Source organism: Hibiscus syriacus, unplaced genomic scaffold (assembly GCF_006381635.1).
Source record: "Hibiscus syriacus cultivar Baekdansim isolate YM2019G1 unplaced genomic scaffold, ASM638163v2 tig00111402_pilon, whole genome shotgun sequence".
NCBI lineage: Eukaryota > Viridiplantae > Streptophyta > Magnoliopsida > Malvales > Malvaceae > Hibiscus > Hibiscus syriacus.
Window position 1 is genome coordinate 2017514 of NW_024063082.1, and position 26915 is coordinate 2044428.

The following is a 26915-nucleotide window of genomic DNA, read 5'->3' on the forward strand; positions in this document are numbered from 1 at the left end:
GTCTCGGCTGAGATGGTCGGTGATGGGTTGACTCGTTTCGGAAGTTGCTCAAACAGTTCCACCACGGCTGCGTCAATGCATCCTAAAACCTTCGGAAAGATGATCAAGCCATACAGACCTAGTGCAAAAAGGTCTATAGTCTTGCCCGTTACCTTTGTTTCGGAGTCGGTCAGTCACCCATTTTTCATCAACTCCTGCAATCTTAGCCAGTCCGTTCTTGAAAGGCTGACTCTTAATGTGTTTGATGTAGGCTCGCTCCAGTTTAATGCTTTCACAGTGCAATAGTGTAGTATACTCCTCGATGGTAGGTATCATGTCCTCCTGGTTAAAAGTGAAGCAACTGTATCCCAGGTTCCAAAATTGAACCAAGACTCTGATTAAGGGCTCATTGGTCTTAACATGAAGCAAAAGTGCAATGTCACCATACCGCTGATTGAACTTCTGTTTCCGATCATTCTTCCAACTATCTCATATGTCTCGAAGTTCTTGCACATTATTCTGTTTTAAACTGATAGAGGCGTAGCTAACTAGCTCTGACACATAGCTTCCTTGAAGACTATCTCCATTTTCCTTCTGAGTCTTCTCGGACCATAGTCGTACCTCGGGGTTTTTAATCTCTTGTATTACAACACCTTTGTCCATGGATTCAGATTATTCGAGTTTTAACAAACACGTTTTAGTGGATCAATGACCTCTTTTATGATGCAAGTGATGAAAATAAAATAAAATAAAATAAAAGAAAGATGAAAAGAGTTAGTGAGGTGAAAAAAATAATAAAAAAAGATCATAAAAATGAAAGTCCTACCCCACATGATATCTACCCCACATGCTTATTATTCCTACCCGGACATGATCTCTATCCCGCATGCTAATCTCAAACAAATCCTAACCGCATATTTATCTAGTTCGCATGCTTTGAACAGAAAGTAAGGCATGAAATAAAATCAAAGCAGCCTAAGGTTTGGAATGAGGTTTTGGGGTGGGCTCTAATTCTCCATCGTCTCCCGGTTTAGGTTCTAAAAAATGGTACCCGAGTTCTCATTGCTGGTGCCCCTTGGGCTTGCCAGACCCTTAGTCCTAAGCCTATTACAAGCTTGTGTGGACTAAGTTAAACTCGAGAGGACACATTCCCTTATGTCTATGCGGAGAATAAATTCACACGAAGACATAAGGTATATGAATCCCGAAGGCTACTTGCTAGGCATATGCGGTGAATAAATTCACACGAATGCGTCACTTTCACCCCCACTTAAAACGGGTTCGGAGCTCGGGTTTAGAGCCTTAGATGAAAAAAGACTTTAAGTGCTGAAATCATTGAGAAAACGGTTAGTACAACTATTTACTCGAAAAAATATAATCAAAGTAAGCAATAAAGATCGAAATGTTACCTTAAAATTTAAACTTACCCTTTTCGTTAAAAAGACAACTGAAAATTACCTTAGCATGACTCACTTGAATGCCCCCAGCGGAGTCGCCAAGCTGTCGCAACCGTCTTTCGGTTGGGCCCCAGAATTGGGCTTCGACTTGAAAAATGTGGATTGGAGTCGCCACCGATCATTTATTTAAAAATAAATGGGTTGATCGGATACCCTATTTCTTACATGATCTGCGTCTTACCAGAAATATGTCGGGCTCGGGAGTCGGTTACGGTCAAGGAAGGATTAGCACCCTTGAACCGCCCTTTCGGTACAACGTAATTTCCAGTTGTCTTAATTAAGAAAAATAACAAGTTAAATTAAAAGGTAAAGTTTCGACCCCAATTACTTACCCTTGATTGATTTGAAAATATCCTTAAAAAATCGAGAAATGTGTTAGATAAACAAGGTAAAGAAAACAAATAAGATAAAAGGGAAAAATAAAATAAATAAATAAGATAAAGGAAGAAAAATAGTAAAGTAATAATTATATATAGTAATATTTGAAAAAGGAAATATATATATATATATATATATATATATATATATATACATCAAAGTATTAATAAATAAATAAGCTATATATATATACACCAAATATTTAAAAATAGAAAAGCTATCATCTCACGTCACCGAAAGTGAGGGGCTTTAGTCAGAAATAAGACAAAAAAATGGATCCTCTATATTAGTAATATATAATATAATGTTTAATAATAATAATGATAAAGACACAAGGTTTTTTAAAAAATAATATAATAATAATAAATAAATAAACGAAAATAATAATATATATATATATATAAAGTTATAAAATAACCAAATAAAAATAATTAAGAATATATATATATTAATAATAGGTATATAAATAAACTATTAAAAGTATAAAAAATATATATGACTAGATAAAGATAATTACAATATATATAGTAATAATAGACTTATAACTAGAATATTAAAGAAATATATATATATATATATATATATATATATATATAATAATAATAATAATAAAATATAGTAAAAGAATGAGAATAATAAATATATATATACATATAATAATAATAACATGAATAATAAAAATAAATGAATAAAATATCCATATAATAAATAAAGGGACTAATATAGATTTTTAAAAAGTTCTTCCCCTCCTTTAACCAAAAATCAAACCGGTTTTTCAAAATAAGCCTCGGGGTAGATCTAGGTTCGAAACTTCGAAACCCTACCCATTTTGGTCATCGGCGCAACCTACGTTTTGGGTTATTCGAACCAAATTTCAAGAAAAATAACGTGCACATGCAAAAGAAAGAAAAAAGAAAATACTACCTTTTATTTCCTTTTCGAATCATTTACAATAGTTTTGCCTTTGTATCTTTCCGTGCTTTCCTCTATATTTTTGTGTGTAAATCGTGTCTTACAATGGTGAGTTACAATGGCTATTTATAGTGCTTGTGGATCCTATCTTTAGGAATTTATATAATAGTATAACTCTATCCTATTTTTAGGAGTTTGAATCCTAGCAAAATTTTATCCTATTTTTAGGAGTTTGAATCCTAAAATTCTATCCTATTTTTAGGAGTTTGAATCCTAGTAAGACGAAAAATGTGTGTTGACAAGCATACATCAAGAAGTTAGTAAAAATGGGCTCTCTACGTGGAAGGCGCCGATGTCGATCCTCCCACAACACGACCCACTCATGATGCCTCACCAGCCAATCTGTATCTGTCTTGCCGCGTCTATCTAAGCTATGCAACTCGTCCATATTGCGAGGTGCTTCCGGAATTGGTTGAAAACAACCAAACTGCCGGAGCACGCGATCAGTGGAGTGCCACTCGACGGTCGCATAACAGATTAGAGGAACCATCGCCATCCAAACATCTGATGGACCTCTCAACTCAGGTGGGATCACCGCCCTCACATCATCAGTAGAATATGACACCCATTCAAACTAAAACAAATAATATATAATTTCTATCAAAATAATAATCTAATTATATAATTATAATCTAAAATCGATTTTTATACATTAAAATTCATACCTGTGTGCCAACCTTCTGATCGATTAGCACCCTAATTTTTTCTAAATCATCAGGTAGCTCCTGATGATTTTTCCTATCAGTAGACCACTTATTCAAGGAAAAAAATTGTTATAGGCTGTAATATACAAAATCAGTTTTATAATTACCTCAGAAGTAGTGGAAATACGAATAGGTTCTTCACAACAGGACATAAAAAGGGCAATCGATACCATGCCTAGGACTGCAGCAGCAGGAGACATCCGCCGATAGCATTACGTCTGTAGTCAGTGGCTCCACACATCTCCCTGTACAACAAAGCCAAAACTGTCGAGCCCCAACTGAACGATCCGACGAGATAAAAGTCGCTAAGATGTCGCAACCACATGCAGTGAACTAGGTTGCGCAATTTGTTCGGCATCAGCAACCCTCCTATCAACTTTAGTATGCATGCCCGTGCATACATCTTAACCTCATCCTCAGAGGCGTTTGCGCTCAACTCCCGAAAATTGGCATCTAACAAATTTAACGGTATCCTACCTCCGATAAAATTTTCCGGGACACGTCCTAGACTATCCCGACACAAAGTAGTCCAAGAACCGGAAGCTATCCCCGATATCACATCTCCATCCACCGGAAGCTCCAGGTGCATAGAAACATCCTTAAGCGTGATCGTGCACTCTCCGCACTGAAGATGGAATATGTGGGTGTCCGGCCTCTACCGCTCTACTAAGGCAGAGATCAGGTCTGACTCTATCTTACAGTGACCCTGATATCTACCTATGTAACCGAATCCAACCTCTACTAAATACGGTAAGATACGGCTAGGTATCACTAACTTAAGATTCATACTAAAAGGATCTAATACACGGTCCTTCTCCTAAAAATAAATAATTACAAAAATTAATTCTTACTCTAATAATCATGCATTAAATAAATCAACTAATTATTACTAATAATTTAAATTAAATTAAAACGTTAAAATATTACCGTATCAGCAAAGTGTCGAGATAGAGTATTTGAGAGAAATTTAGAGAATTTGAGAGAATTTGGTGTGATAAAAGTGATTAAGGATGGAGATATTTATAAGGAGGATGGGGACGTGTATTTAGGAGTATAACGCGCCCCCTGCACCGCGCTATACCTCACGTGTCAGATACTCAGGTATAATGCGGATCAGGAGGCGCGCTATACCCACGTGACGCCAGATCACCGTATATCGCGGGGCAGGGGGCGCGCTATACTGTTATAGATGTTAGATCAAAAAATATAATCTGACCGGTATTAGATCAGTAAATATACCAATCACCAGTGATTTATTGGGAAAATTGCCCAACAATTAGTATATCATTATTCATGCTAAAATGAAAATGAAAATAAAGAAATGTGGTCTGGTATCCAGCAGAGATTCAGTCTTTTTTTAACAGAGCTTTCAGTGTCCCAACCCACATGTCCCCATTCCTAATCCTCACTCACTCCCTTTGCTTTCACTCTCAAGTTCGTTCAATTGCTTTCATGCCATTCAATTAACACTACAAATCCTTTCCCATTCTCGAAGAAAGTTCGATCCTTTACTTACATTTTCACGGAAAGGTAACATTTTTACTCCACTTCTATTACCAAAAACAAAATGAACGCCTTGGTTTTGGTTCAGAATTGTATTTCTGGGGTTGGTTTGACTAGCTGTTTAAGCTTTCTATGGTAATAATATCATTAATGCATGATAAAAGATAATGCATTTTTCTTCTCTTTGGCTTTAGTTGTTTCCAATATTTGTTTGGTTTGATGGGTTTTTCTTGTTTTAGATCTGTTTCTGCTTTTCTACAAGAAATGCACATTCGTTGTCTTATTGTACGTTTTGATAAATGTTTTCTGTTTTAATACTGTTTGGTAGCTGAGAAAGTTCTTTTTCTCCTTCCCTTCTTTAAAGGAATCATCAAGTTCACATCACTTTGGCTTTTAATTTAAACTCCATTAAATGATCCCTTCCTGGTAATTGTAATGCCTAATGACAGCTCACAGAAACCAGACCACTGTATTTGCTACTGTTGTACTATGTCGTTTTCTTTATTTTGCTCCGAATCCAGAATCCAGATGGAAGTGTGATGTGTTAACAATTATTACTCATTGTTCTTCCTGGATTTTTTTTATTTTTTTATTTTTGCAGGTTTTTGTGTTGAAAGCTTTCCTACAAGTTTAGTTTTGCCTGGTAATAAAGAAAAAAACCAAACACTTCAGTTTTTTCTTCTTCTGATAACCCTTGTCCCGTGTCGCCACTTGCTTAACTGTGGGGTGTTCTTTAGAACAAAGATGCAGAAGCCTCCACAAGCTGCAGACTTTGCCTTGAAGGAGACCTCGCCGAACATCGGGGTGGGAGCTCTTACGGGCGATAAGCTTGTGAGCACCTATGACCTCGTTGAGCAGATGCAATACCTCTATGTTCGAGTTGTGAAGGCCAAGGATTTACCTGGAAAGGATGTTACTGGTAGTTGTGATCCGTATGTCGAAGTTAAACTCGGGAACTACAAGGGAATCACTAAGCATTTCCAGAAGAAGAGCAATCCAGAATGGAATCAAGTGTTTGCTTTCTCGAAAGAAAGGATTCAAGCTTCTGTTTTGGAAGTTTATGTGAAGGACAAGGATGTCGTCGCGGATGATTTAATCGGCAGGGCCTTGTTCGATCTCAATTAAATTCCGAAAAGAATTCCTCCAGACAGTCCATTGGCACCACAGTGGTATAGATTGGAAGATCGGAAGGGTAATAAAGTTAAGGGAGAGCTCATGCTTGCTGTCTGGATGGGAACTCAAGCAGATGAGGCATTTCCTGATTCATGGCATTCGGATGCTGCATCGGTTGGCCCTGATGCGGTTTCAAACATCCGATCGAAAGTCTATCTTTCCCCCAAGCTTTGGTATGTGAGGGTGAATGTGATTGAAGCTCAGGACTTGGTACTTACTGATAAAAGCATGTTCCCTGAGGTTTTCGTGAAAGCGGTTCTCGGAAATCAGGCTTTGAGAACTAGAGTATCTCAAAGTAAGACTATCAATCCAATGTGGAATGAAGACTTAATGTTTGTAGCTGCTGAACCTTTTGAGGAGCCTTTGGTTCTAAGTGTGGAAGATAGGGTCGGATCGAACAAGGATGAAAGCTTGGGTATGTGTGTGATCCCTTTGCATATGGTGCAGAGAGGGTTAGACCATAAACCAATGAACAGTAGGTGGCTCAATCTGGAGAAACATGTGATTGTTGATGGAGAGAAAAAAGTGATAAAATTTGCAAGTAGGATTAACTTGAGGATCTGTTTAGAAGGAGGGTATCATGATTTGGATGAATCTACTCACTACAGTAGTGATCTTAGGCCGACGGCAAAACAATTATGGAGACCGAGCATTGGAATTCTGGAACTGGGTATTCTAAGTGCTCATGGTCTGATGCCGATGAAAATGAAAGACGGACGAGGAACCACAGATTCTTATTGTGTGGCCAAGTATGGGCAGAAATGGGTCCGGACAAGGACGATCATAGACAACTTTGTGCCAAGGTGGAATGAGCAGTACACTTGGGAGGTTTTTGACACTTGTACTGTTATTACGGTAGGTGTTTTTGACAATGGTATATTCATGTGGGAGCCGGAGGGTCAAAGGACTCGACAATTGGGAAGGTACGGATTCGACTTTCTACACTTGAAGCTGATAGGGTCTATACTCACTCATACTCTCTTCTGGCGCTGCATCCTTCGGGGGTTAAAAAGACTGGTGAAATTCAATTGGCTTTGAGGTTCACCTGCTTTAGTTTGATTAACATGCTGCATATGTATTCACATCCACTATTGCCGAAGATGCACTACATTCATCCATTGTCTGTGGTTCAGCTCGATGTCTTGAGGCATCAAGCAATGCAGATTGTCTCGATGAGACTGAGCCGGGCTTAGCCTCCTTTGAGGAAGGAAGTTGTGGAGTACATGCTCGATGTCGATTCACACATGTGGAGCATGAGGAGAAGCAAAGCAAACTTCTTCAGAATCATGGGAGTTCTGAGTGGGTTGATTGCTGTTGGAAAATGGTTTGATCAAATCTGCAACTGGAGGAACCCTCTTACAACCATTTTGATTCACATCCTTTTCATCATATTGGTTCTTTATCCCGAGCTAATACTACCCACAGTTTTTCTCTACCTTTTCCTAATCGGTATCTGGAACTACCGTTGGAGGCCTCGACACCCTCCTCACATGGACACTCGACTCTCTCATGCTGATGCCACTCATCCTGATGAATTGGATGAAGAGTTTGATACCTTCCCCACTTCTCGGCCCTCAGACATTGTCCGGATGAGGTATGATCGTATAAGAAGCATAGCAGGGAGAGTTCAGACCGTGATCGGTGACCTTGCAACACAAGGGGAAAAAGATTCCAGTCTCTGCTAAGTTGGAGGGACCCCAGAGCAACCACTCTATTTGTGACATTATGCTTGATCGCGGCCTTGGTTCTTTACGTCACGCCATTCCAAGTTATTGCTCTTCTGACAGGCCTTTACATCTTACGGCACCCGAGGTTCCGCCACAAGCTTCCATCTACACCTCTTAACTTCTTTAGGAGACTGCCTGCAAGATCAGACAGCATGTTATGAGCACAGCCAGGCATTATATGTTCCTCCTCTCCGAAGTCTAGCTTTGGAAGAACGAAGCGGCACTTGGAGCTCTTGAGTTGGTGGTGAATTCATGGTTTTGCTATAACTTGTATAATTATATAATTCTCATCTTCCTTATTTAAGTAAATTTCATGCCGACTGCAATCTCTTTCTATGCTTTTCCCCCTTGACAATCTCTTGTATCCTATGTTGTCAAGCTCTAGATTTTAACTTCATCATAATTACATTTCTCTTTTCCAAGTATTATTGCATGATCAAAGTCTCCATCATTTGCTTTCGGTTTTTATAGATTCGGATCAAAAAAGCGAGCACAGCAATGGACGACATTATCATAATTTCATTACACATGAAAAATAGCTACACAACTGTACACAATTTCAGATTCAACACTGAGAATGGTCTGACCAGGCATTGATCCCCTACACCTTACACCCATTTTGCGCCTCCTACTACTGCATTCCCTTCTAAGGGCAAACAGCAAACAGCAAATCACTAATTACAACTACTGTTTAATATAAAATACCAATACTAACAATAATACTAGTTAGATAAAACCACGAGTGATGCTTCCACGGCCATGCCGGCTAAAACCAGCTTCGAATGATGGAAAGAATTTTGTATGATTGTTCAGTTAACCAGCATGTGATCAAATCCTGCACCGGCCTGAAGAGTTGGTACCCGACTCACCCCAACATTGTGAAGCAACTGCTGCAGCCACCTCCTAGTGGTTTGATCTTCCTAGAAGCATGAACAAAGTGGATGATGAGACAAAATAAGGAATATGTAAATCAATCTTTTTGAGTGGATTTAATTTTACCTACCGGTTGAAAATATCCAATCGGTTTTTAGTTTTTAGTTCAAATGATACAAAATAGTTGGCTGAACATGTTCACAAGATACTTTTGGGTTTCAACAAGAGCCAGAGAAACAATAGGAGTAATATTTTTCAATTTTAACTTTATGGCCACCAAAAATAGAACCCTTAACAGCTCGACTCTTCAAGATAAAATACAACTTGATGACCATGCATTAATCATAGCCAATAATAAAAAAATAATAGAAATATCAGTACTTACACGAAGGCAACTACTAAAGGAGGCATCTCGTAACATATCCGGAAGGCAACTTCTTAACGCATCGCCAGCCCTGAATTTATTATCAACTTTATGCATAAACCTCAAAAAGAAACTAGGGAAAAGTAAAGAAAGAGGGTGAGCTAGAGCCAAAAACTAATGAATGAATCCATTATCAACTTCATTAACAAACCTTGGGTTATCTGACAATCGAAGATAACATCGAATAATATGTTTTAACAGTCGTGAAGAGGGTTGCTCAGCAAGTGCTGCAACCATATTTCCTAGAACTCGACCAACTGCAAAAAACCGCTCTGCAGTAGTGCAAATATAGTCCAAGCCAACATCATCCAGTAGAATCTTCTGAACTATAAAAGTGGCAACCTGCCATCAAACAATCATTTGTCACTTATCAAGAAAATTTACTGGTTTAGGGCTTAACTCTGTAACAAATGAACAACAGAATGAGAAGATGTCCCTTTTAAATTAATCAAGCTATACAACAATCATCAACCAAAAGCCAACCTACCCAGAATCCCGACCCGCCTATTCTTCATAACACAATAGCCTATACCTAAATCCAATGTTCACTGATAGTAGATTAACAGTGGCAAGGCATGAATCAGCCTAAACCTATTCTTGGTTATTCGAATCTGCCAAAAATAAATAAATGTTTACGTATTTGTGGCCCTTGGCAGGCTACACGGCTGTAGGCACCTCAAGAACGCAAGTTGGTATCCAAAAAATTTCACTACTAAAACAAAATAATTTCAGATAAAATACATAGGGAAACAGAAATGGCAGATAATTTAGCACAGTTGGTAAAGTAACAAAATCGACAAACTCAACTGTTTTTGATAGTTCACTGCCCATCTCCATTGTGCGCAGACATAGTGGGATTATCTCAGTTGAAAGAAGGAAGCTGATAACTTCTGTATCATCAACCTGGAAAAGAAAGAAAGGAAAAGATAATTTTATAGGTATATTTAAAATTATTATGCAGACACGGATGAATAACAACACAAAGATAATTGCTAGTTTGGTTGAAATTTGACAGTTATAAGAATCTCTTTCCCAAACATCAAGTGTTACACGGAACAAAGATTTTTACTTTAAGAAGCAAATATTACATATTAAAACAAAAGCCAATATACAGAGCATCATCTATTGCATGCTCTCAAACCTGAGGGGTCGGAACAGAGAAAGAGAAGAAAAAACAATATACATTTTTTTTTATAGAAATAGGGCCTCATTAAAAAACCCCTTCATAACCATTAAGCTCCTAAAAACTCAATGATCATAGGAAGGAGGAAAAGAGTGCCCAAAGATTTATTACTAGAGTAATAAATACAAGTAGTTCAGAACATAAAATACAACAGAAAACCCCTTTAAACCAACCCGAAAGACAACCACCAAATACAAACACACAAAACCTTGTGCTATCCTATGCTTGATTTAGCTAAACGATCAGCTTCCACATTTATACATCTGTTAACAAGCCTAGTAGTTACATTGAACTCACTAACTAACTTGGCTATAACTCTGACCACATGAACATAAAGATCTGGACATGTTTCCGGATTGGAAATCCACTTTAGTTCATTATAGGAATCACTCTCTAAAATTAGACTTCCTTTATCCCTCCAAACCGATTTCAAAAAAAAATCTAATCCAGCATGAATTGCTTTTAAACAATATACATATTTGACTTTTGCCCCTTTCTCTCGCATTATTTCATTTTTCAAGTGAAAAGACATTACTAACACCTAGGAAATGGATGCACAATGCTCTAGACTAAAGAGATGTGGAACAGAAAGTAGTTCATTAATTAGCTCCTGAAAAGCATGCAATGGATAATTCCTATTGGTTATCTGGTTATGATTACAGGATTCAAGTGACACAAATAAGGAAACCAAAATGCAAATAGGGTATGTGTGCTTACCTTCACCAAGGCACCAATCACACCTAAGCTAGTAAGCCTCAAATACTCAAAAGGCCTTGATTTACTTGTTGTATTAAGGAAAGGATACAGATACAAGGGCATATGAGCTGCAAATGTAAAATAATTAGTGAGAAACATCAATTAGAATATATGCAGCTTTATACACGTGATGAAAAGACTATTTGTCATTTGTTAAATAATTATAGGAAGCAAGAAAGTAACATCCCTACAAAAGAAAAGAAAATTTGCCTTATTTATTATTATTATTTTTTGGTTGGGGGGGAGAGAGAAAATAACAAACTAACAACAAGCAAAAGTACCAAGTAACCAAGTGATAATGTGGAAATACAATGTATCCTAACCTTCTACAAACAAGTTATGCACTTATCCCAAAGGGCATATACACATTACACAGTGTCGAGAATATCTAAATTAAATATTAGATAGGATCAGTTTTAATTAGATAGAATCAGTTTTTATTCTATTAGTTATTGGATAGGATCATTTTTAATTAGATAGAATCAGTTTTTTATTCTATTAGTTATTAGATAGGATCATTTTTAATTATATAGAATCATTTTTATTCTGTTGTTAATTTTATGCATCTTTTTATGTAAAGTTGTTACATTGTAAACTCTATTTAAGTCAGCCATATTCAGCAGAAATAAACACGATTTATTCGGAACAAGTTTTTTCGTCTTTATGGTGTCAGAGCCAGGTTGGCCAAACCCTACGATGATACCTCTGGTATCGACTCTATGAGTTCTACTCGCTCACCTTCAATCACCCTAAACACTGAATCCTTCCAAAACATATCCATCACTTCTCACAAGTTGAATGGAAATAATTTCTTACAATGGTCACAATCTGTGAAACTATTTATTCGTGGCCGTGAAAAATTCGGCTATCTCTCAGGTACTACTACAAAACCTGCCGAAGAAGATGAAGAATCTGAAAGATGGGAGGCAGAAAACTCGATGATTATGTCTTGGCTCATAAATTCCATGGATCCGAGTGTAGGGAGAAATTATCTCTTCCTACCTACTGCTCATGACATTTGGAATGCTGTGAACGAGACCTATTCTGATCTCGGGAACGCAGGACAATGGTTTGAACTAAAAACTCGGTTATGAAGGCTAAAACAAGGAGAAAAAACTGTCACTCAATACTACACTGAACTCAAGACCTTGTGGCAAGAGGTTGACATGTTCAGCGACTACGAATGGAGTTGTGCTAAGGACAGGGCTCTATTCCAGAAGATGGTGGAAAAAGAACGCGTCTTCGAATTCCTTGTCGGCCTTAACAAGGAATTGGATGAAGTCAGAGGGCGCATTCTTGGTCGTGAACCACTACCAACCACAAGAGAAGTCTTCTCCGAAGTCAGACGAGAGGAGAGCCGGCGGACAGTCATGCTTGGAGGCCACTCACCAAATCCCACCGAGTCTTCTGCCTTGTTCTCGGGTCAGCCACCACGTCGCAACGATCGTCGGAACGACAGAGATCGGCCAATCTGCGAGCACTGCAACAAGTCGGGACACACTAAAGCCAAGTGTTGGAAGCTACACGGGAAGCCAGCCGAGAATTTTTCAGCCAATCGAAATTCTCGTAATGCAAAGGGATTCCATGCCTCATCTGAAGATGCTTCTGAAGAGCCGAAACCTGCCTCAGAACTGTCTGCCTTCAGCAAAGAACAGCTAGAGCAATTGTATCAACTAATGAGTTCTCATTCCCTATCCAACACTCCTAACCCATCATCTTATATTGCCTCTTCATCATTAGCCCAGAAAGGTACATATCCTACAGCTTTCATAGCCGGTTCTAAATCAAACCCTTGGATCATAGATTCAGGGGCAACAGATCACATGACCGGTAATTCCTCCATATTCTCATCTTATTTTCCTTTATCTGGTAATCTGAAGGTAAAAATTGCTGATGGCTCCCTAACCTCTATAGCTGGAAAAGGCTCTATCATTATTTCTCCATCTCTCACATTACTAAATGTCCTACATGTCCCAAAGCTCTCTTGCAATCTCATCTCTGTTAATCGTATAATTCATAATTGCAAATGCATTGCTACAATTACATTTGCTGGATTTGAATTTCAGGACCCTTGTTCGGGGAAGATGATTGGCAATGCTAAGGAGGTTGATGGACTCTATCACTTGGTCACGGACAATCCTTCAGATAAACAAGTTCAGAAACCGAGATGTTTTACTACCTTGTCTTGTGAGAATGAAATAATGTTGTGGCATTATAGGTTAGGCCATCCTAGTTTTAATTACTTGAAATATTTGTTTCCAAATATTTTCAAAAAAAAGGACGGTTTTTCTTTTCAGTGTGAAGCTTGTGAATTGGCAAAACATCATAGATCTGTTTATCCATCTTTAAAGTATATGCCATCAAAACTTTTTTCTCTTGTGCATAGTGATATTTGGGGCTCTTCACGAGTATAAACAACCTCAGGATCTAGATGGTTCATCACATTCATTGATGATCACACTAGAGTCGCGTGGATTTATTTACTAAAAGAAAAATCCGAGGCAGCAAGTGTTTTCAAAAATTTGCACTCACTGATCAATACTCAGTTTCAAGCAAATATCCAAGTTCTTAGAACCGATAATGGTCGAGAATATTTTAATGCAATCTTAGGTGATTTTTTGAAACAAAAAGGAATTATTCATCACAGTTCTTGCGTCGATACTCCCCAACAAAATGGAGTTGCTGAAAGAAAAAATAGGCATTTATTAGAGGTGACTAGGGCTTTACTGTTTGCTATGAATGTTCCTAATCATTTTTGGAATGAAGCACTCTTAACAGCGTCTTATTTGATAAATCGAATGCCTACAAGAGTTCTTAATTATATTACTCCTTTGCAAGCTCTAAAGAATATGTTTCCTGAAAATAGATCTTTCACTGATTTAACACCTAAAATTTTTGGTTGCATTGCTTTTGTTCATATACACGGCCAAAATAAAGGAAAACTCGATCCCCGAGCACATAAATGCATATGTCTAGGTTTTTCACCAACACAAAAAGGGTATAAATGCTTTGATCCTAAATCTGGGAAGTATTATGTGAGTATGGATGTCACGTTTTTTGAAAAACAACCTTTTTTTTGACAAAAACTCTCTTCCGGGGGAGAATGACTCTGAAATGAGTTTTTGGGAACAAACATCCTTGCCAAAATCGGTTGTAAATAGCTCAGTGGAACCAATTCATATTTCCGTAACTAATCCTAGGATTTCACAACCTATAAATTCACAACCTCGTGAGACTCAGGTAGAAACCAACTTGGAACCACCTACTGAACTTCGTGTTTATTCTAGACGGATGACTCGACCAAGTAATGTTCCACCGGTCCCCAAGGTATGCCAACCATCGGACTCGACTATGGTCCAAGGTACTACTTCTCTTTCTCCTATTTCTTCTCCAAATTTAGAGCCTTCTACAGAATTCTTTGAACCCATAGCCTTGCGCAAAGGTGTTAGATCATGTACCACAAAACATCTAATATCCAATTTCTTATCTTATAATAAACTCTCTCCAGATTTCAAAGCTTTTTCCACCAGGATTATGGATGATGCACTACCTAAGTCGATACATGAAGCTCTAGAAGTTCCGAGATGGAGAGAGGCAATTTTTGAGGAGTTAAAGGCCCTGAAGAAGAATGACACGTGGGATCTAACTCCTTTACCTGAGGGGAAACGATCTATAGGCAGCAAGTGGGTGTTCACCATCAAATACCATGCAGATGGCTCGGTCGAGAGATACAAGGCAAGACTCGTAGCACGAGGCTTCACTCAGACATACGGCCTTGACTACGAGGAGACCTTCGCACCTGTGGCCAAACTAAACACCGTACGTGTCCTACTCTCACTAGCCGCCAATCTGGATTGGACTCTCAGACAGTTTGATGTGAAGAATGCGTTCCTAAATGGTGAGCTAGAGGAAGATGTGTTTATGGAAGTTCCTCCAGGCTTTGATGAATTGAAGAAGGATGGCAGGGTCTGCAAGCTAAAGAAATCTATTTATGGATTGAAACAATCTCCGAGAGCCTGGTTCGAGAGATTCACGAGAGCTGTGAAACAACATGGTTACACTCAGGCCCAGTCTGATCATACTATGTTCTACAAACACAATAATGGTAAAATTGCTATTTTAATTGTGTATGTAGATGACATTGTTATGACAGGAGATGACACAGTAGAGTTGGAGTCGTTGAAGAACTTCTTATCCAACCAGTTTGAAGTCAAGGATCTAGGACAACTCAAATATTTCCTTGGAATGGAGGTGGCTAGATCCTCAAAATGTATAATTATCTCGCAAAGGAAATATGTCCTCGATATCTTGAAAGAGACCGGATTACTCGGATGTAAACCAGTGGCGACTCCTATTGATCCGAATCAAAAACTCTCTTCTGGGGGAGAATGACTCTGAAATGAGTTTTTGGGAACAAACATCCTTGCCAAAATCGGTTGTAAATAGCTCAGTGGAACCAATTCATATTTCCATAACTAATCCTAGGATTTCACAACCTATAAATTCACAACCTCGTGAGACTCAGGTAGAAACCAACTTGGAACCACATACTGAACTTCGTCTTTACACAGGATAGGACTTTTAGTTCAAGGGTACCTAGAAAAGACAAATGCACAAGTGTCCGACATGAATTCAACCTTTCTGCCATTACAACCCCATGAAAGGAACAAGAAACCAAATTTTGTATTACAGTTGTAAAAATTATTAAATAAAGTAGGAAATTTTGCAAAAATCAACCATTAACTTTTTATTATATACAATTTTATTCAGAACATCCAGAAATAGAAAATGAGGACAGTTTTTATAAGATTATGCATATATCAAATCGTTTACATTTACCGATCAGCTACTATATAAAGTTTCTAGTAGTCTTCTCACATGAATTGCAGTTCAAATAAAACTTCAACAGTTATAGGGGCGTTTTTACCGCATAAAAAATCATTTGAAAATTAACTACATCAGAAGTATTATTACTTTATAAACTGTCAGTGAAATTATAATCTCCACATGTCTGGTTAAAAGTTTTCCATATGACCATTTAATAATTAAATGATTTATTCTTTTTCATAAATATTTCCGTGTAGACCCAATGAAGTTTAATAACTCTTATAGTTGGTGTATAGGATAATCTTTCTACAGAAAAGAAATCTTATGGTGAAAAAAGATAATTGAAAAATCAGTTAATTGTTGATTCCATGACCTCAAACAGTATTTATATCCCTATTCAGCAAATACCCAACTTCTATGATTCCAGCAACAAGAAATCTCAATACAATGATTTGTACTCAGGTGCTTGAAGGCAAATCCAATTTGACAGCATGCTATTTCAGAGGAATATCCATAACTAATAATGAAATCTTCTTAAATATGTAACTTCAAGAATTAAATAAGAAAAGTAAATATTCAGGTCATGTGTTAAGGAACAGGGTACACACGTATGCGCATCAGATAAGAACATACCATTTAGGAATAACATCCTTGTGTCCGGATGAGAAGCCACACACTGTAAGAAAAGATGAAAATTAAGGCACATTAGCAGAAATTTAAAAGAAAATAAAAATGTGGATTGGGCACCTGGCTTGGTTGAACCAAGAACCGATTGCCTATAAGTCTAATGAATGTAAATAAACCGGTTCAGATAGAAGACCGAATTAAATGGGTTTTAGGGAGTGGTGGCGACTTGTGTCTTTGGCCTTCTATTTCTATATTAAATGCCATACAATTAATCTTTTTTCTTAATACTAATTCAATATTAAAATCCTGTATATGATATTTAAACCTCCTTTATGGAAAGGGCCAGTTGAACTGATTAAACCTCCTTTAAATATTTTTTTTAATTTGACCAAAACCAAAATGAACAAAAGTTCCAGTAAAACATATTTTTCTCCTTCAAAAATAAACTGAGAAAAAAAATGTAAAACAAACTCAAAGGTAACATTAGTCATGACTTGTGAGTTACCATTAGTGAGCAAAATTCAGTCCAACAGAAACAGTAGAAAAGGCCAAAAATATATCACCTGAAGTAGAGCAAGAGCATTACAAACTCGATTTGACTGAGCTGGAGTCAGATTTGGTGGTGAGAGAACAGGGTAAATTGAGACTGTCTCCTGCAAGAAAAATAGCTTAGCATTAATGAATTGAGACAGAATAAATCCCTAACTATGACAATATTTCGATTTCCAATTGGCAACTTGATTAATAAAAGAATTCATAAGAAGCATCTAGCATGTCAGGTCATTTGACTAAAAAAGACAAGAATCTAATTGTTTTGACCCCCCAAAAAATTAATGATATAAAACTTTTCATAGTGCAAGATAAAAGTCAAAATAAACTCAAAAATCAATTTACACTAAATATACACTTATTTTGAAGCAAACAGCTTTTTCTACATCTTCGTATCCTCATTCTAATTGAGTAGGTCCTAAAAGGAGCAAATATTTTTTGCAAATTGAGTTAAAATGAATTTAAACTTGAAATGATACATACAACAGAATGGAATTGCAAGAAATAAAAATTACACATCCTACAAGCAACTAAGAGGGAACTCTAAGGTTTAAGCTTACAGAGAAATGAAGAAATAGCCCAATAAAGAAATGCATGTTAACCAGTGATGTTAAGGTGCACGCCTACACGCTCAGGTGCAACCAAAATATGGAAAACTCATAATGTCATAAATGTTCTTTATTTTATTAATTAAAATCCCACCAATATTAATTTCGTTAAAATATGAAAACAAATATAAAAAACTATAACGTAACCTTCATCCTCTCCTTAAACCCTCATGTTCTGTCCACCTACACTTTTTCTTCTGTCAGCTTTTATTTGTCTTCTTTTTCCCGCCAATCTTCATTCTCTATCTACTCTACTATATTTTCTTCTAATTTTTTTCTCCTTCTTCATTGTTGACTTTAAAGCCTGTTTAAAAACAAAGGTGTTGCTCTGTTTTAGTGCTAAAAAACAGAGCCCTATTTTTGCCTTTGTATTGTATTGGAATTCATTTTGTTCATTATTTTTCAGATCTGTATTCGATGTAAAGTTTTACCTTCCTAGCTATTATCATTTATTATAAATTTATAATTTATATGTATCATATGACTTTTCTATATATATTTCATATATATTTTTAAATGTATGCACCTTATTTTAATCGGGAAAAAACCTTTTTTGCATAAAAAACAACAGTAACATCAATAACACAATTGGAGAACATTGATCAAATGAACTTAACAAGTTCTCTATCAAGCCTACATGCTAAATCAGTGAATAAGAAATTACAAAAATAACAAAGAAAGGGAATGGGAGAGGGAGATAAAAGAGAAGTGAATCTGGACTTCCAACTATAAATAGCATACCTGTAAAAGTGCAGCAATAGTACCAAAAGAATTCCACAACAATGGAGCCAAATCTTGAAATAGTTCTCTCTTCTAAAAATAAAAACAAAAACAAGTTTATTAGGCATACCTGAATGAGTGCAGCTATAGTACCAAAAGAATTCCACACGAAAGGAGCCAAATCTTGAAATAATTCCTTGTTCTAAAAAATAAACCAAAAGGTAGACACTAGTTTATAGTGGTAACAAACAAATGCTTAACAGCTAAATTGCATAACTGCATATAGAGAAAAAACATGAGAGATTTAAGTTGCAGAACCATGCAGAAAGAAAGAACTATTCTGAGCTATTTACCTTACTTCTAGATCTTTACAAATGACACTGAACCCATATGTTCTATTTTCAAAGATGATGAATTCACTTCAATCAACCACCTATGTCTCCATATCACTCATTGTAGTGAGTAGTCGACAACTTGACTAATTTGCTACTCTCAAGGAAGGATAAGTATTTCAACCTCAATATTCAAAATCATCATGAAGTTGATGCATACAAATGTGGTTGTGGTTTAATAAGATGCTAAATACTTTGAATGAAACCAAAGCCCTTGGTGAGAAAATTGATATGCATCACGTGAAAGGGGGGGGGGGCAGGGGGGGAAGAGCAAATGCAATCTTCAGTTTCCGACCCATTTTATCCTTAATAAAATACATGAGGGGGTTATTCTTAAAAGTTAAAACAAACCAAATGCAAAATAAATACAATCTCCTTCAGGGTTTCAACATAAGAAATGACATGCAATGCAACCATAAAAAAGACATAAGTGAATGAAATTAAGGCTCAATACAAATTAAGAGTAATGAATCTGGTCAACGATTACATTTTAAGCAAAAGTACTTGCAAAAGATGATACCATGCAAGACAAGGAGTAGATTGGTGAGGAGATTCTAAAATACTTTGCACTCGGGGATGGAACATATTTAATGCATTCTTAATTCTACCCTATTCTAAGGAGAGGATTAGCAAGAAGATTCTAAAATTATCAAGACTCTATATCAAACATATATAACACATTCTACCATCTTCTAACTCAACCCAGACTTCTAATAGTAACTGTTCTGAGGAATGTCTTTTCCGCCAGCCGAGCAATACCATTCTTTTAATAGTCTTCATCTCCTATAGCCCAAAAAACTCTCATTATCAGATCAGTATTTTCAATAACTTTTGCCAAACCATGGAAACCCACCATTAATGCATATGTCATACCCGTTCCATGAATCCATTCTCTTTCAGGAAAATTACCATCTATAAACCCAAAAATAAAAGTAAAAAGTTCTGAGGAATTAATTTCTGCAGTGCAGTCTAATATAAAGTGATGATTCAATCCCTATCCATATAAACATAAAACAGGCACTTTTGCATGTAGTTTCTATGGGTTCCTCTAAAACCAAAGATGGATAAATATTTAAAATTAAATATCCCCAAATCACCTTATTTCTCTAAACCAAAACCTTACTTTACGAAACAAACAAGAGAGAAGGCGAACAAGAAGCAACATTTACTTAAATACTATAAAAAGAGTTTTAATGTTGATTAATTACCTTCGATAGTTCGAGAAGAGCGTTCTCCCGGAGATCAGGATTGCTGAGATCGATAACTAAATGCTCGGCCGTTGCCATTTTCCGATCCTTATGCGCCGGGGCTCCTGCGACAGTTGGATTCGATGCGCTGGGTCCCCCGAATAGCGAATTCATCGATGGAGATTGAGGCAGATTTACCGTTAGCATAAATTACAGAAATAGGAAAATAAAAAAAATGTCTCGAAGGAGAAAGAGTTATACCAGAAAATTAATAAGGAGAGAGAGAGAGATAGAATTTGATTCTACAGGGTTCATAAAATAAAGAGTTATTGCCACGTTCATTACATGTACGTGAGATTTGCAATCAAATTTGCCCTCATTGTGCAATTTAACTTGGTTAAACTACACGTTTAGTATCTGAACTACCAATTTTATTTCGTTTTAATACCTAAACTTTTACTTATTTCAAACTTTTACCTAACATTTACTTTTATTTTATTTTAGTACCCTCGTTAGAAAACCGCTGCACGAATTTTTATGGGTAAATTATATCATTCATCATTTAATTATCTTCTCACTCTTATTTTGGTTTCCAACGTTTAAATTTTTTCAATTTAACTACTCAACTTTTAAATTGTTCATGTTTTACTCATTCTAATTTATTTTATTAATAATTTTGTTGACATTAACATTAAAATAAAAAAATAAATTTGAAAGTTAGAGTGATTAACTAAGGAGTAATATGAAAGTTAAGTAATTAAATTAAAAAATTAAATTTCAATGACTAAAATAAGAGTGAGAAGATATTTGAGCGATGAATGATGTAATCTACCCATAAAAATGTGTTATATTATAATAATTCCACTAAGTTTTTAACGAAGATGTATCAAAACGAAATTAAAATAAAATTTAAATATGATTTTGAAATAAATGAAAGTTTAGGTATTAAAATTAAATAAAATTGATAATTTAAGTACTAAACATATAATTTACCCTTGAATCTTTATCCATATTGTAAGTGGTAACTATAAAACAAATAAGTGGTCATTATTTGTTATATTTTTTTATAAATATATAAGATAATATTTGTTTAAAGACTCTTAATCTTTTGACAATTAACATTTTTATATACACGGTGCTTAAAGTCGAGCATAAAAAAAACTCTTAATCATTAAGATTACTTGGTTCATGTTCATTAATTTTATATTTACCACTTTAAGAAAATCATGCAACATTATTTTTTTCTTATATATTATCTTAAAAGGTAAAGTACACAAATGGTCTCTCAACTATATGATGTTACTTTGTTGAATCATCTGACTATTAAAAGTTATAAAATTATCACTCGAATGTTAATATGCTTCAAACTCTTCATTTTCTGTTAAAAAAATTGACAGCAATTTGAGTTGGACGTTAACCTGTTGACTGAGATCTCATAATTTCCAACGACTTTTATATCTTAGTCACCATGTTAACATTCAATTCATACGCTCGTTAATTTTTTAAAGAAAAAGGATAAGTTTATAACATAATGAATAGTCTGGTGATCATTTTATAACTTTTAATAGTCGAGGGACTAAATAAAGCAACACCTTATAATCATTATACTATTTTGTAACTTTTAATAATCGGAGACTCAATAAAATAATATCCTATAGTCATCTGACCATTTATGTACTTTACCCTATTTTAAATTGAATAATGTACAAAATTATTATAGAATGGTTTTTTATTCAATTTATTCTATTTATAAATATTAGGATTTGAATTCGTGATCTTATTTCTAATACCTCACATCACTAAATTATCTCATTTTTTTATAAGAAAATAATTTCTTTTAAAATTATTATATTAAACCGTCTAATACATTTCATTGATCAAAATTTAAACTTCTAATTTTGATAAAATCACATCCATCATTGAATATTCTTGATTTAAAATGCTTAAACCCATCAAAATAAATAAGGATATTATTATCTACTCGATTTAGTAAATTGAGCAAGTATACCGTTTTCATTCTAAATAACTTGCTCTTTTTCGAGGAAATTATAAAATACAATTTGTTGACATAACGTTAAAAAACAACATAAATCAGTTGCAACAGAAATTTTTATCAGTTGCATAATTTTTAGGTTGGATAGAGTAACATTTCGGTTGTAATCGAAAAATGTTATATTATTCATCATATTTTCGAGTGTACGCCCTAAATTCCCGAAATATAACTTTTCGATTACAACAAAAAAATATAAAATTTATATAATTTTTAGGTTAAACATGATAGTATTTTAGATTAAAATCATTTTAAGGCTCAATCTTTTTGTTCTTCTTTGTTTTTTCTTTCGTATACAATTTTACAAATTCTTAAAAATTATTTATCATGATCGTTTTTCACTTCAACAGTTCTCTAATTCAACGAGGATAATGTTAAGAAGCTTGCTTGCTCAGTTAGGGAGTCAAACTATCATGCTTTTTTTTAACTTTTTAAACTTCAACGATTAAAATAAGAGTAAAAAAAATCAGTGATAAATTATGTAATTTACCCTTTATTTAAGAAAACACCTACACATACCAAAAGTCACATCAGAATCACTAAATAAGCTAATAGAATCTGTCATCAATTTGGACTAAATTTGAGAAATCTGAAGGATTATTTTAATACAAATAATAATAGAGGACTAAATCCGCAAAACAAATAGTAACAGGAATGATCTTTAGAATTCTACTTCATAATTGATAAATTAAAGCTTATATCACAAATAAATACCAAAACTATATCACATTTTTCTTTTAGGTACTTAAAATTTTTTTTTGTCAAAATATGTACCAAATATTTTAAATTTAAAAGTAACGTGCACACAAACCAATAAAAAATAATAAATGACATGTTAAACAATTATTTACATAAAAATTAAAGAAAAATAAATTAAATGTTAAAAAAACATAACTCACCCTCGATTAAAACAAGAAAAAGTCTAACAATCTCCAATTTACCTCACTTTCTTCTTCAGAAAAGTTTTCCCTCTTTCCTTCAATTTAAGTAAATTACTAATACAAATTTAAGAAAAATATCATAAAAAATAATGAAGATTGTTGATCTAGTAGATTATAAACATTAGAAATTAAAAATCACAATGGATGAAAAGTTTTCTGATGACAGCTTCTAAAAACACACAAACTCATAAAATCATCAAAAGGAACAGAAAATTGAGAAATGAGTATTTTTTTTCTAACAACCAAACAGCAAAAAAACTAAACCAATAAAGAAAAATGAGTAATTTCCCTAACCCAAAAAGATAAAAATGTGAGTAAGAAAGAGAAACCCAAAACAAAAAAGGGAGCAGCAGTTGCCAAACCTGTTTAATAATGGTGGAAGGGAATGCTTTGGAGTCGAAAATGTAAACCCAGAAACATAATATAAAACCCTTTCTTCATCAACTTCACTTTCAACTTTAAAATCCAAAACAAAATGTAGTCTTTTTCTCCCATTATCGGATTATTCTCGGCTGGCGTTTTTCTCGAAAAATCATCGGTGATCGGTATATTTATCAATCTAACACCAGTCAGACTATATTTCTCGATCTAACACCCTTAACAGTAAAGCGCGCCTCCTGAACCGCGCTATTTGCTGATTTGGCGCCACGTGGGGTAAGGCGCGCGCCTTGCACCGCGCTATATGCTGACATGGGATACACGTGGATATAGCGCGGATCAGGGGTCGCGCCTTACCTGTGTATCTGCCACGCGTCAAAAAGGTGCGCCCCCTGCCCCACGCTATATGTTTAATTACCCCCATACCCCGATGCTTTACACCCCAATCTTCCCTATAAATACCCCTATCCTCAATCACTTTCATCACACCAAATTCTCTCAATTTCTCTCAAATACTCTTATATTCTCTGTTTAAGGTATATTTTATTATATTTTTAATATTTTGTATTTAATTTATTTAATTATTTTAATTTATTTAATATTTTACTTATATATTTTTTTGCAGATATATAATGGAAGACGGCCTACTTCGCTTTGATGGAAATCATATATCTCGACACTTTGCTGATACTGTAACATTTTAACGTTTTAATTTAATTTAAATTATTAGTAATAATTTGTTGATTTATTTAATGCATGATTATTAGATTAAGAATTAATTTTTGTAATTATTTATTTTTAGAAGAATGATCGTGTATTAGATCCTTTTATTAGGAACCTTAAGTTAGTGATACCTAGTCGTGTCTTGCTGTATTTAGTAGATGTTGGATTTGGTTACATGGGTAGATATCAAGGTCACTGTAAGATAGAACCAGACCTTATCTCTGCCTTAGTAGAGTGGTGAAGGCCGGAGACCCACACATTCAATCTTCCGTGCGGAGAGTGCACGATTACACTTGATGATGTTGTTATGCACCTGAGGCTTCCGGTGGATGGGGATGTTATATCAGGGATCGCACAGGATTCATGGGCTACTTTGTGCAGGGAAAATATAGGACGTGTCCCGGAAAATTTTAACGGTGGTCGGATACCGTTAAATTGGTTAGATGCCAATTTTCGGGAGTTGAGCGAGGACGCGTCTGAGGATGAAGTTAAAATGTATGCACGGGCATGCATACTGCAGCTGATAAGAGGGTTGCTGATACCAGACAAATCGCGCAACCAAGTTTACTGCATGTGGTTGCGACATCTGAGCGACTTTCATCTGGTCGGATCATTCAGTTGGGGCTCGACAGTTTTGGCTTTGTTGTACAGGGAGATGTGTCGAGCCACTGACTACAAGCGTAATGCTATCGACGGATGTCTCCTGCTGCTGCGGTCTTAGGCATGGTATCGATTGCCATTTTTATGTCCCGCTGTGAAGAACTCATTCGTATTTCCACTACTCATGAGGTAATTATAAAACTGATTTCGTATATTAATAATTTTATAAAGCGTATAATAATTTTTTTTGAATAGGTGGTCTACTGATAGGAAAAATCATCAAGAGCTACATGATGATTTAGAAAAAATTAGGGTGCTAATCGATCAGAAGGCTGGCACACAAGTATGAATTTTAATGTTTAAAAATCGATTTTAGATTATAGTTATATAATTAGATTATTCTTTTGATAAAAATTATATATATTTGTTTTAGTTTGAATGAGTGTCATATTCTACTGATGATGTGAGGGTAGTGATCCCACCTGAGTTGATGGGCCCATTAGATGTTTGGATGTCGATGGTCCCCTTGATCTGTTATGCGACCGTCGTGTGACACTCCACTGATCGCGTGCTCCGGCAATTTGGTTGTTTTCAACCAATTTCGGAAGTACCTCGCAATATGGATGAGTTGCATAACACAGATAGACGCGGCAAGACATATACAGATTGGCTGGTGAGGCATCATGAGTGGGTCGCGTTGTGGGAGGATCGATATTGGCGCCTTCCTCGTAGAGAGCCCATTTTACTTGACCTCTTGATGGTTGCTGACAGTTATTATGAGTGGTTCAACAGTAACGGGAAACCGTTTCTGCTTTCCGAGGATGCACGAGGGCAGACCTTTCCGCGACGTCGACAGAGACGTTCACCGACACAGCACCATCATCCCCCGACTCGTGGACGGAGTGCAGGTGCTTCCAGTTCATCCTCAGCTGCACCAGCAGGACCTTCACAGTAGCCACCGTATCCAGCGACTTATATATCGCAGCCATATATGATGCCACCACCACCTTTCCATTACCAGATGTCGCCGCCTTCACATGGTTTTATGACCCGTCGCCGCCACCGTCAGAAATGACCCCTCCTGGAGGCTATTATGGGTCTATGTTTGCATATTCAACTTGGGGTTCATATACTGGATATTTGGCGGGTTCAGCCTCATCACCCATGGCCGCAGCACAGACACCTCCTGTACAGTTTTCACACTCAGCGATGTCTGGGTTTTATGAGTTTTCCCAGTTTTCGCATGCCGATGGGATAGTCAGTCATACACCTCCAGGGTCCTTATTCTATGGAGGTGCTTCATTGTCATCAGCTCCTCATCAACTTAACGTAGTTACTCAGGATGACGTCGTCGACGACGACGATGATGATGGTGATGATGATAACAGCGAGGAGTCACAACCAGTGATACGAAGAAATCCTCCTCGAGACCGACAGTCACCGCCCTGCGGAACACATTCGCTTCGCAGACATCGATATATTTTGTTTTTTATTATATTTGTATTTAGTTTATTAGACTTTTAAATTGTAATTTTTTATTATTTCTCATTTAATACTTACTTTATTTTGTTAAATTTGTTGGACTTTTTTTAATGTATTTCAGTTAATTTTGTTTATTACCATTTAATATCAGTTATTGCAATTTGGTTATCATTTACCATTTAATACTTATTGTAAGTTTGTTGTATTTAAAATTATTTTGAAATACCAAATTGTTATTAGTTTGATAAAATTTAATGATTGTGTTCGATAACTTTCTTAAGTTTGCCACTTATTATCTATTTTATTATAATCACATATAACACAAACGTCCAATCTTGTATTATTGTATCGTTTTTTTTAATCTTCATCAATGATTATCGAATGACATTAACTTGAAGTAAATGCAAATTAAAGTACAAGAATTATTATTTTCTCATCAATTGTTACTTGATGGCAACAGAAGTGGACATGTTTTTCTAGTGTGTTATGGGTTTCTACAATGTACACATCTTCTGTCTAGTCTAGATCTTTCTCGAATATCTATATCGCAATGAATTTGATTGGATTTTGGACGACCATGCTCCCTCAATAAATTCAGATTTGGTACAATCAGAAGCCAATCTTGAACCTCATCAGGGTCTTTGTCATTACCTATTGGGGGAAACTCAATTTCATATACCTTAAAAACTTCAGATAGTAGGT

The 26915-nt window shown here is 35.7% G+C and overlaps 1 protein-coding gene and 1 pseudogene across 3 annotated transcripts; one reads left to right on the top strand and one right to left on the bottom strand.

Moving 5' to 3' along the window:
• Positions 1 to 5558: 5558 nt before the first annotated feature.
• LOC120162044 lies at positions 5559 to 8359 on the top strand (annotated as a pseudogene).
• On the bottom strand, positions 7940 to 20283 carry LOC120162045 (CCR4-NOT transcription complex subunit 9-like). Of its 3 annotated transcripts, XM_039172231.1 has the most exons (10): positions 20061 to 20281; positions 18591 to 18662; positions 17147 to 17236; positions 16590 to 16632; positions 11091 to 11197; positions 9998 to 10093; positions 9342 to 9532; positions 9152 to 9221; positions 8763 to 8813; positions 7940 to 8028 (listed from the first exon to the last, which is right to left on the bottom strand). In XM_039172231.1, the coding sequence occupies exons 1-10, from the start codon at positions 20244 to 20246 to the stop codon at positions 8017 to 8019; spliced, it is 918 nt and encodes a 305-aa protein (XP_039028162.1). In that variant the 5' UTR covers positions 20247 to 20281; the 3' UTR covers positions 7940 to 8016. The 3 variants fall into 3 exon arrangements, with proteins under 3 accessions (XP_039028162.1, XP_039028161.1, XP_039028160.1); XM_039172230.1 differs by lacking the exons at positions 7940 to 8028; positions 18591 to 18662 and adding an exon at positions 18482 to 18553 and having other exon boundaries at positions 8393 to 8813; positions 20061 to 20283; XM_039172229.1 differs by lacking the exon at positions 7940 to 8028 and having other exon boundaries at positions 8393 to 8813; positions 20061 to 20282.
• Positions 20284 to 26915: the final 6632 nt, after the last annotated feature.

Excerpts from the sequence above, each read along its gene's own strand:
- LOC120162045 (XM_039172230.1), bottom strand. The coding sequence starts at position 20,246 with ATGCTAACGGTAAATCTGCCTCAATCTCCATCGATGAATTCGCTATTC. Across the intron at positions 9,533-9,997 it reads GCAGTGAACTATCAAAAACA|GTTGCCACTTTTATAGTTCA; the intron begins GTTGAGTTTGTC and ends GTTTGATGGCAG. Across the intron at positions 9,222-9,341 it reads CGATTGTCAGATAACCCAAG|GGCTGGCGATGCGTTAAGAA; the intron begins GTTTGTTAATGA and ends TAATAAATTCAG.